Source organism: Rhinolophus sinicus, chromosome 1, assembly GCF_057876585.1.
Source record: "Rhinolophus sinicus isolate RSI-liver-muscle chromosome 1, RSI-T2T, whole genome shotgun sequence".
Classification (NCBI taxonomy): Eukaryota; Metazoa; Chordata; class Mammalia; order Chiroptera; family Rhinolophidae; genus Rhinolophus; species Rhinolophus sinicus.
This window is the reverse complement of record NC_142501.1, coordinates 41,941,936-41,954,019: the sequence shown is the minus strand read 5'-3', so window position 1 is coordinate 41,954,019 and position 12,084 is coordinate 41,941,936. Positions and strand designations below refer to the sequence as shown.

General features: G+C 39.4%; 1 protein-coding gene across 2 annotated transcripts in view; it reads left to right on the top strand.

Moving 5' to 3' along the window:
• Window positions 1-12,084, top strand: part of TMTC1 (transmembrane O-mannosyltransferase targeting cadherins 1) — a 230,195-nt gene that overhangs the window by 27,961 nt on the left and 190,150 nt on the right. For both annotated transcript variants that reach the window (XM_074325861.2, XM_074325860.2), the window contains exons 4-5: window positions 921-1,097; window positions 4,624-4,830. In XM_074325861.2, coding sequence (XP_074181962.2) covers window positions 921-1,097; window positions 4,624-4,830 — 384 coding nt within the window. The remainder of the gene's footprint in view (window positions 1-920; window positions 1,098-4,623; window positions 4,831-12,084) is intronic.

The window sequence follows — 12,084 nt, the reverse complement described above, 5'->3', positions numbered from 1 at the left end:
ATGGGTGTAGCACCTGCTGAAGGAACAGTGATGTTTCTTGGTGTGGAGCTGGTTCTATTTTGTAAGGTAAAAAGAAGTATGATGTTGGAGGGTTCTTGGAAAGCCCTTCTGGAAATTATACTGAGAAAACAAATAAACAAACAAAAACTACCTAATACGTCCTCATGGAAAATAAATTTAAAAACCCAGATAAGCCAGAAGAAAAGAAAAAAGGTAAAACATTTGTATTTTCATTACTGTGAGAAACGATGATGGTGTTTGGTGTGTACATACAACTATCTCCACTGATTTATTTGTTTTGTGTACAAAAGCATATCATACACCTTCACTAAAACAATAATAATGATGATAAACACTTGACATGTAATAAGTCACTTATTGAATCCTCCCTCCACCACTGTGTTCACATTTCACAGATAAGGGAACTGAGGCACAGAGAGGCAAAATAACCTGCCCCATGTTACCCTGCTAGTTAACTGCAGAGCTATGATTTGAACCCAGGAAACCTGGCTCCAGAGTTCATGCATATGGCTTAGGAACCTGTGTTACTTAAAATACATTCACTTAAACATCTTTCCATGTCACCAACTATCTCTCTGTAGTAGCATTGTAAATGGCTTTTAGTGTTCATATGTTATGTGCCATATTTTGCTATAGTTTATATATACCTTAATTTAAGTATCAAATTCAGTATTAGACATTTACTTCTTTTTTTAATATTAGACATTTACTTTTTTCCATTTACTTAGAAAAATGTCTGCAATTTTAAATATTAATAATTCTATTCTTGCAGAAATCTTTGCTCAGCTACTCACTTAGAATATAATGGAATTGACGTTACATCTTATTGTTAAAGGGTGGTATTTCTTAGTGACCCACCTTTCTTCTTAGATTAAAAGTCTCTCGACCTTGTTTTTCAGGAGTGTGGACCAGTGTTGTGTTGGGGAGTGTTTCCCTCGCACGGCCTCTCCCTTCTTTTTGCTACTCAGTTTGTTTCTGGGGACATGCGCAATGCTGGTGAAAGAGACAGGAGTCACAGTGTTTGGAGTATGCTTGGTTTATGACTTCTTTTCCCTATCCCACAAGCCGGAGAAATCGTAAGTCATTTGAATATTTTGATATCAAGCAGTTTATGTGCAGAGAAGAATTATTTAAGTCAATAGTTTTCAAACTTTCATTAGATAAAAGGATTACATTTTGTTAAGTGTAACTTCACCTTAGAACGTGATCTCATAAACAAGATTTCTTTTATTAAGATAACGCTATTATATATGTTCAAACTCTTCACACTTCTGTGAAAATCAGTGGGGATTAAAGTTTTTGTGAGCCCCAGATTTGGAACTGGAAAGTATCCATGCTGTTTACAAATTTATATTCGCAATATTTTCTAGTTGCAAACTACTGAGAAATCTTGATTCACACAGAGAAGTGGTTGCGAATGGTAACAGTTTGTTAAAAGCTTGCCTTGAATCTCTGCATTCAAATGAGTATTATTCATCAAAGAGCACTGCTAAATTGGAGTCTGCTACTTGCTCTAGAGGTGATACTGTTATCTAAGAGTTTGGGGGGTCTTGTTTTGGAATTCCACAGTGGGCCAGTCTCCCAGACAGAGATACTCACATGTCATATTCAAATTAAAGAACAAGCTTATTGAGTAGCCCATTTTCATTTAGAAAATTTAAGGCTCATTCATTTTATCCTGTGGACTATAGATGATAAGAATGACCAAGGTATATTAAAAGTTCAACCACTATACTATGCCATCATTTTCTTCTTCTATTGAATCTGTAATTTCTAACAATTTGACAGGCAGATCCCATTATTCAGTAATTACAAGGCCCTTACTTTTGAACTTTTAAAAATGTGTTTGATTTATTTTCCTTGTCTGAGGAAAGATTTTATCTTTAAAAAAATAATCCTGCCTTTTTATTCTATTCCCTACCTCTTTATACTTCTTGACATAAAGATAAGAGCAGGGTCATTGAGTGGCAACAAGCTGAGATTAATCATTAAATTCTGATCACCTTCCTGCCTGGGTGTCCTTAGAGATCATTTAAATAGAGTTTTGTGCTCTGTTGGCTCTCTGTAAATCTCAGAGGCATGTGAAAGGAAGGAATCCAATTGTCATTTTGACCCAAGCTCATGCCAAGAAAGTCGTGAGCCAGAGGACTTCCCCTTGGCTTATATGAGAAGGTCTTTCCTCTACGTCCTCTCAACCAATGGGAGTAATTGCTCACCTTTGTTTTAAAGAACAGTCTATCAACCCTCTTGCTTCCCACTTTCTTCATGCATCCTCTTTGTCTGCCTACTAGCTTTTTTCTGTTTTGCCTCATTGACAGCAGAAGGATGGGACAACTGACTGCAGGTCCACCCCTTTTGTCCAGTGCCGGCCATTTTAACCTCATCATTAAAGTTATGTGTCCTCTGGTCTTGGGACTCTCCAGGCCACCATTGCCTATAGTCCTTTCTCCTTTTTCCGGTTACTGTTGAGCCAGGATTTTTTCAAGGAGGATAACAGTCTCTTTTATTTCTTTAATGATCTTTCTGGACCTTCATTATACTACACTGCTAAAAGTTCTAAGGAAGGAATAATACTGCTGATATGTAGCTTAGACGTTGCACAGCTCATAATCTGTAATTTGTTGTTAGTAACTATTAGTTCTCACAATCAGCAGCTCTGTATAAGACACTCATTCTCTCCTTTATCCTTCCATCCTCCCATTCAACACATACTCATTCTGTACCTGGCCAAGAACGAGAGATAAGATCCCTTCCCTCCAAGAGCGTGTACAGTACTGGGGGAGACAGACATTGTATAAGTCATTACATGAGTCACTGATTAAGCTGTGAACATGGTAAGAAGAAGCCCAGGGCATGTAACAGAGAGACCTGGCCCAGGATGGTTCATGTCTCTTGAGTTCTGGCCCTGTACCAGGCACTGTGTATGCCAGGCCATTTACATGTATGAAGTCACTTAATGCTCACAACAACTATTACCCTCATTTCAAAGAGGAGAAAACAGAGACACAGAAAGTAACCTCTCCAGAGTCACCCAACCCAGAGTGGAGCCGGGATTAGGAGCCGAGTCTCTGTGACTTCAGTGTCATAGGATTACCTCTGAGCGCCCCTGCCTCTATGGAAGGAACACAGGACAGGAACCTGGAGACCTCCCAGAATATCTGCTGCTCAGGGACGTGGCTCAATTTGTACCGTGAAGCCAGCTCAGAAGTTCTGAGTGTATGGGAAGTCATGACCCCTTTGGGAATCTCACACCATGGCATCCCTTTTTCCTAGAATAATGTACACACACAGTTTTACACATGCTCTTAGGGATCTACCCCCTGCTTTATCTGCTCATTTAGAATAAACATCTTGGCATTAGGTTGTTCTTGAGGTCTTTCCTTGTATTATTCAGGCAGCAGGAAAGAACAGAAACAAATGTTGGAAGCACTTTCCCACATAAAGAGCAGTTTGTTTATTCCTAAGTTTTCAGGTTGGGCCTCACAAATGGAGTGGCTTTTATTTGGCATCACCTTTAGGAAGAAACATTTTTAGTGAAAGATGAGCACCTAAAAGTTAAATTTCTTTTTTCTTTTCTTTCATTTTTTAAAATTAGGAATTAATTTCCAACATGCAGAGAATAACATTCCCCGACCCCACGTCCTGACCACTCTCTCTAGAAGTAACCACAACCCTGAATTAGGCACCTTCATTTCTATGATTATTTTTATGCTGTTTCTTCATATGTAGCTACCTGTGAATACCAAAGAGTGTTATTTAACATATTTTCAAACGTTATATACATGGTATCACTTGCTTTTCTTTTCATTTAACATTGAGCTTTTGAGAGCCATCATTGTGGATACAGGTAGCTATAGTTCACTCATTTTAACTGTTGTATAGTAGTTAGTCATCACAATTTATTCACTTTTCTGGATTTTGAATTTAGGTTGGTTTCACAGTTTGCGTTACTATAAACTGTGCTGCCATGGATTTTCTTGTGGAAATACATGAGGGTTTCTCTGGGGCATAACCATAGGAAGGGGGTTGCTGGGACCACAGATTGGTGCGTGTTCACTGGGTCACATGCTGACACATGGCTCTTGAAATGATTGTAGCGGTGCCTCCAAGTCCCTTGGCTCCACATTCTCATCTTCACATGGTAGTAGCAGACATTTTAAGTTTTGCCTATCCAGTGGCTGTGAATTCTATCTCTGAGTATTCATGAAAGAAACATGTAATCAGAGCACATTGGATGGATCAGCTATGAACAGCATTTTACAAGATCATAATTATGTAAATCCTGCATACCACTTCAATCCCATATTATGAGAGACATGTATATTTGGAGAATGAGGGGTGAATAAGAAGGTGTGTGTGTTGATGACCAAATAAGAGGTACTGAGTCCTAGTTTACTATATTAGGAAATCAATATAAGTTATAAATGGAAAAAAATGAAATAATATTATAGTTATGTTATTTTTTAAATACTGCGGTTCATACCAGAAACAAAAGAGCTAACAGGCTTAAGAATGGTTATTTCTAGGAACAGGACGTTGGGGGTGGCCAGGGCACTGCTATTTCTCGTTGCAAGCCTTGTCATTCTGTTGGGCTTTGTGTAGGAGCAATGGGGTCACGCATCAGCACAGCATGCAGCAGCCTGGGAGCCCCCAGCCCTCCTCACTGCCAGCGCACCCTCTGCGGGAGAACGGGAAGCAACAGCGGTTTCCCCACAAGGGATCTTGGAGCGGCTGCCATTCCTCATTGCCTCCAGAACCCAAGAGCAGTGGATTTCCGGTGTCGCCTCGAGCTGTGTGGTCCATGATGAGGTACTGGGCTGGGTACTGGGCTTCTTGACCATGAGTGTTGAGTGTTATCGCCATCCAGCATCACCTGTGTGGAATGATGGGAAGTAAAGCACTGAGTCTGTGCTTTGTGATCTCCCCTGTCTCTGTTTCCCTCTCTCCTCTCCTTCCTTTCCTTCTCTGTATTAGATTAGATAAGAAAGGAGTAGCTAGAAAAGGCCCTGCTATCTGCTGTTATTTGGAAGCAGTATGGGTGACTTATGGGTCTGTGAAGCCTCAGTCAAGAAGAGCAAACATTTTCTTGCTTCCTGGTGGAAGAACCTTGCATTGGATGATGACCTGTGCCCTTGGTTTTCTTGGGGAAGAGAGTGGCCTACCTCCCTCTGCTCTCTCTCTGCTCTGTGTGTGTGATAGGAATTTATTACAGCACAAGTATTGGAGGAGGCCCAGGGGACGCTGCCTCTCAGCAGTGTTTTTGAGGATGCAAGAAAAATCTTCTTTAAAGCATGGAGTTTTCTTTCTTTTTTTGATATTTTGACCTAGCCATGAACATTAACATAAATTTATCAGAACAGGTTTTCACTAAATTAGGTTGCCTCTAAAACAGCTCACGCCGTGGGCAAGTCAGAATTTAATAAAGATGGAAATTTGATTCATACTCTTAGCACTTTACCACTTCAGATTGCTGTCTTATTTTTCTATGCAGTTCCAGAAAATTCTCTCTTTTCAAGGTCTGTGTTTTCCATTATTCCTACCTTTAACTTTTGTTCTTTTCTTTTAGTCTTGCTTCATTCATCCTTTCATTCATTCATCAACTGATATTTATCAGTTGAGTGTTGACCGTGTGCCAGGCACTGTTCTAGGTACTAGAGAGATTCTGGTGAGTAAGAAACACGAGGTCTTTGCTCTTGCATAGCTTCGTTGCTAGTACAGGAAGACAAATACTGCATAACCGACAATGAGTAGACAGTGTGATAGAGAGTGATAGAGGGACCTGGCCAGGGCAATTTGCATTGGCTGGTCAGGGAAGGCCTCCTGAATCCTCCTGAATGAGAGGATAAGCTAGCCCTGCAACTATTGTTGAAGATCTGGGCAGAGGGTTCCAACTTGGGGTAACGAGCAAGTGGGGATGGAAGGGGTAAGGTAAGGGGGTGGGTAGGGCCCAGATAATGAAGGGCTCTGTTTGCCGTGGAAGCACGTTTCTATCTTATTCAAGTGGAATAGGGAAATTTTGGATCTCTCTCTCTCTCTCTCTCTCTCTCTCTCTCTCTGTCTCTCTCTCTCGCTCTGTCTCTCTGTCTCTATTTCTCTTTCTCTGATTTTGGAGAGAAATGATTACATTAAAATGTTTATTCTGGCTTCTTTGTGGTGCATGATGTTGGGGGGCAAAAGTATAGCAGAGAGACGGGCTAGGAGGGTTTTATTCAGACTGAGAAAAAAGAAAGGGTCTTGGCCGAGAGTGCTAGAGACTGGGATGAAGAGATGTGGTATATTTGGGATATCTTTTGGCTACAGATCCAACAGGGCTTGCTCATGTTTGGGGTGGGAGCTGAGGGAAAGGAAGGAAACAAGTATTTTGGGGTTTCTGGCTTAAACAGCTGAGTGGATGGCGGCATCAATTACTGAGATGGAAAGGTGAGGGGAGACAGGTTTTCTGAGGGTTGGGAGGAGGACAAAAACATAGTAATGCATGAAATTCCTAAGGAAGAAAGAAACAGTCAAAACACTGAGGGAATCTTGACTTTTTTGTGGAGGGTCATGGAAGAAAAGAAGACAAAACATTTGGAGAAATTGTAAATTGTTTTTAAGGAGGCAGAGGAGGAGGGGAAAAAAAGGTGTTGCTAGAGCATTATCGACGTTTAAGCTGTGACAGAAGTCAGACAGTAGTGTGACTGAATTCCACAGGGGCAGGGGCCATGTCAGGTTTTGCTCCCATTTGTATCCCCGATTCCTTTCGTAGCGTCTGGCTCATAGCAGTTGTTCAAATATTTGTGAAATGAATAAATTAATGATAGGATGGTAAGACAGTGTGGGAACATTTTCAGTAAATTGGATAGTGAAGGAATGGGGGGAAACGATGCTAACTGGAGGGTGTTAGGTTTTTGTTTTCATTTTTATTTTAAATTTGATGGACTTGTGTATGTACATAGATAACTTGTGGAGAGTAGAGATGAAAGATGCTGAAGCAGAAAGGGCTATGTGCAAATATGAATACCAGTGGTGTGGTGGTAAATGTGGTAAACTGGCTTCCCAGGAAAGGAAATCCTGGGTTGTAGTGTTTGCCAGTTTGGGTGTAAATACTCCTACTGTGGCTGATGTCAAGCTACAAATGTGATGTCACTACTGAATGTGGAGTTGGGAGAGAAGTGCCGTAGCCCACCATTATGCACTATTTCCACTACCTAATAGGCAATAGATGTAAATAACCTCAAGAGCATAGATAGCAGTTAAATGATGTAAACTCATTAGGAAATGATGAGCTTTGAGTATTTATTACCTTGTTTCTGACATGATTAATTTTAAGCTTATATAATTTATTTTTTTAATAATGGCTGTATTTAATAACTAGCTTGCAAAATTCCTGAAAACTCAGTAGTCATCTCTCGCAAGCCAGTATGAGTCAGGTCCCGCAGACCAATGAAGAAGGTCTTTCAGGAGGGGGAAGATGATTTTATATCTGTTACCTATCTGCTATGTATCAGGAAGTGGGCTAGCACTTCCCATGCTTTATCCTATGCAACCATCACAGTATCCGTTTAGAGTAGATATTATAGTTCCCATTACCAGGAGGAAATGGAAGATCTTAGAGGTTAAAAACGCTTCTCCACATCTATGTAGCTAGTAAGTGGGAAGGTGAGGATTGGAACTCAAGCTGTTTGACCCCTAAACTTGTGCTTTGCCCTACAGTCCAGAGTCCTGGGCAAGGACTTAGCTTTGGGGACGAGGCAGTACTTGTACCATTCTCTGTGGAGCTGGCCTCCCTGTTGAACTCTCAGGGGTTGAACGCTTCTTGCTGCCATCCTTGAGTCCACAATTGAGGCACCTGTTGGCTTTGATATCAGGTTTTGGTGCTAATACATTTAATTAGATGACATGCTTTTGTGGGTTATGTTTTGTCCTTTTTTAACCCTGGGCACCAGGCTACTTTAAAAGGAGTGATTCCTAGAGAGCAGTACACAGTGCAGATAGAACTGGGTCAAAGTCTCACTAAGTGAACCTCTTTGTGGGCAGGAAGGACCATTATTCCTTCTTGGAGAGAAAAGTCAGCATATATTTTCCCTTTTTGGAAAAGAAACGTGTCATATATTGTATTGTATTAAAATTAGTTTTGAAAACAATGTCTATAATTTTGTTAGAAGGTGATCAGGTAAAGCAAATCAAAGTCCAAAGAGACAATGTTATCTTAGTTCTTAAGACCTCTGCAGACAGCATTTAAATCATGGCTCCTTTGCTTACTTGATCCTGGACAAGTTATTTTGTCTCTGGGAGCCCCAGTTTTCTCATCTCCAAAAGGGGGATGTAATAGTAGCCCCTTATTCTCAGATTGGTTGTGAGGACTGAAAGCTATAGGACATTAATAAGCATATATTAGGTGCCTGGTATGCAGTGGCCATTCAGTGCATGGCAGCCAGCTGCATCATTAGCAGTAGTTCAGTGTTATGGATATTATTATTCCAGTTTCTGAACACCAGGATGCATCATGAAAATGGTGGACCTATCAGCAAGGGAATGAGTCTGTGTGGAATTTTTTTCTTTTTTTCTTTTGGTCGAACTTCAAGACCGTTTAGCTAGTATGTATTTGCTTTGCATGCATGGCATTAGGCTGACAAAGGAATTGGCTAAGTACCATCAGGTAAAATGTTTTCAGAAATTATAATACTAAACATGGGGGAAATCCCAACCCAGGGAAAAATCCTACTGCTAGTCATTTATTTAGTTACCTGTTTTTTTGGGATGACTTAGTGATTGTCTGATAGGTCAGAAGTGCTATGGAAAACCTCGGACTTAGGGTATGCATTCTGGAATTAGATGAAATTTCAGTTGCTACTACCTTTTACTCACTTCATGTGAAATGAGAAATATTTTGTATATAAGCATTCCTTCCCTTTGCCCTCTTCATTATATCAAATTCATTCACACATGGAAACATTTTCCTTTCCACATTAGAAAGCTCAGCAAATTCTACATGAAATCTTATCTTCAGAACTCATATGTGTATATATATATATATATATATATATATATATATATATATACATATATATGTATGTATATAGATATGCCTATATATTATAGTCATTTTATATATATATATACACACATATATATATATATATATTTGATTGATTTAATATGCAAATAACAGTGATCACAAAAGGCATTGAAGACGACAGTTCTTGCTTCAAATTCTTCTTCATTTCCTCTTTTTTTCTGCTACTCTGCAGGGTCTGTCATGGATCATTCATTCAACAATATTTACTGAGCACCTACTGTGTCCCAGGCGCCATTTTTGGCAGTGAAGTAAACAAAGCCCTGCCCTCATGGAACTTAGCTGGATGAGGCTCATGGTAGTTTTCTATCATGAGCGCCTTTTCTATCAAAAGGCACTCATTTTCTATCTTTGTGGGTGAGAGAATGGTTAGGTTTTCCACGAGGCCTTAAAAGTTTTTCTTGTAAATACCTTGTACATAGGCATGCCAACCAAGAAACTAAGGTTTAGGATTAGAGAATAGTTTGGCACTAAAGGAATTTGTGAGGTAATTAAAGTCAGGGGACTTAGGGAGGCATTTAAATATTATGAGCTTCACTGATGGAATGGGTAACTGATCTTTTAAATGTCGCTTTCGTACTTAAGTTCTGTAGACTTTGCGTTACACTCCTTTTCCCCCAGATAAGAAATACTGTGCAGATTAAACTCCTGAGGTGGGATTTTGAACTTTGTTCCACACGTGATCCTATGAGTAGGGCAAATGTGTTTCAGATCATTACTAACAACCTCATTGCTGCATTGAGAGAAAGTGAAATAGTGAAGTGAGATTTTCAGGTGACAGAAAAAAAAAATCTATGAGGAAAGCCTGTATTACTGATGAAGACGTAGGTTCTCTTGTGTCTACCCCCCCACCCCCCCACCACCATTTTATACACCATTCCCATTAACTAATCTCAGATGAACCATTTTTAATCTCACTTAGCTGCTGCTTTCAAGAGTGAAGTGACCATTTTGTGCACCCTGAAACTAATAAACAAATAAGTTAATTAATTAAATAAAATAAAAATAAAAAAGAATGAAGTGACCAAAGGGAAAACGTGTAGAGTTAACATAAGTCTATACAGAAAATGTATCCAACATTAAAAGTGAAGTTTGTGAGTGCATGCATATTAATAAATCCCCTCCCCTACTTAAAATTTAATGCAAGTGTAAACCTCAGTGATGAATCCATGTTAAGAACACCAACCACCTTAAATTAACTTAAAAGGTTATTTTCAAGTCTAAACTGTGTCGGAGTTATCAGGCTTCTTAATTACGAACTGTGTTTATTGGAATAGTGTCATTAATGTGCCTTGAATGTTCTTTGGTGGGTTGATGTACCCAAGCGAGGCTCCCAGATTCATTCATAGTAGCTCCTGTCAAATACAGAGGTTACCAGAAAAGTATTCCCTTTTGTGGATAAAGAATAAGAGGGTTTTTTTTCTCTTACTATTTTCCAACCATTAGTTGAGAGTAGTGTTATTCCTCCCAAACCAGTTTGGCAGTAAAGTGAAAGTGTGAGGTAATTAAAGTCAGGGGACTTAGGAAGGCTTATATATACAAGTATTTTGGCCTTCACTGACCAGAGTATGTGGTAAAGCAAGAGTTACCTTGATGAGTTCATCTGAAAGCTAATTCAAATCTGCTTGGTTCTTGAACTGAACTCAGCACTAAAATGGATCATTTCAATAAAGTGTTCCTTGGCTTCTTTCAGAATTTAGCACTAAAAGCTTCTTCCAAATAAATCACATGCTAAGGAGGCAAAATTTCTTTTAATTTATGGATAGCAGTTGGTAGAGCTCCTAACTGCTGACAACCCTTGGTTCATTCTGCTTAATCTTGATTGGGTACCAGTTCTTGGCAATCTTCGATCCCCTGTGAATTTCATTCAGTGGATGATAAGTTCTTTCCTTTCTCAGTGTAGAGCCGTCAAGCTTAGGCATCTATCTGCTTTCCAACCGGATGCACAGGGACATATGTTGAAAGAGAAAACTATCAGAATATAGGCATTTCTGGTTGGCATGCAATTTTGTCACTGCTAGAGTAGGTTCCTTAGAAGAGGATCCAGGTCCATACTTTTTCATCAGCTCAACAGTCACCATCTGGAATATTCAACCTCTGTCCTTTGTGGTTAAGAGGCTGCGTGATCTCAAGACCACCAAGCATTTCTTCCTTCTTTTGATGAACGTAATTAGGGCTCTTCGGGTGTTGTAGGGAGTTTGCTGCTGATTTATTTGTTCTTTTTGTTTATGCTACTGTCATCCAGATTAATATTTTTTTCTCTTTCTCTTTTTTAATATAGCATGCTGAAAGGTTGTGGAGAGATTGTGAATAAAAGCAGTATCAGTTCATCTTAACATTGTAAACACTCAGGGTATATATAAATAATTCTTTCATGAGAATATTATTCTACAGCAGGCAATAAATAGGTCATGGCAGTTTCAGACAATTTGGTGGGATTTCCAGTTTGCTGCTCTGAAAATTGTCTGCCACATGTTTTGATCTTGTCCTGTGTTTTGTAGCTTGAATCTTAAAAATACACATGCTTGAAAAAATTATTTTTTATTTCAAGGAGAGTTTAGAGGGACCTTTTGTCCAGCATAAGGAAAAAAGACCTGTGGAAATACAAATGATTTGACAATTCTCTTATAATTCAGAAGCAAGCACCATGATTATGCATCAGTAATCAACATTTTGGGTACTTGTGTAGCTCCCGTGGAGTGGGCACTTACCACTGGACAGGAATCCAGGAATCATGTGACAGGTTTTACGTACAGCTTACAATTTTAATCCTTACAAAGACCTAGGAGGTAGATGTTTACATAGCAGTAAAGATCATGGACTCATACCTGACTACCTGGCTTCTGATTCTGCTCGACTGCTTATCAGGTATATATGACCTTTGGCAAATTACTTCAATTCTCTGTGACTCAGTTTCTTCATGTATAGACGGCAGTAAAACTAACACCTATGCCATGAGCTATTCTGAGGAATAAATGAGTTACTACATGAAAGCAGCTTAATATAGC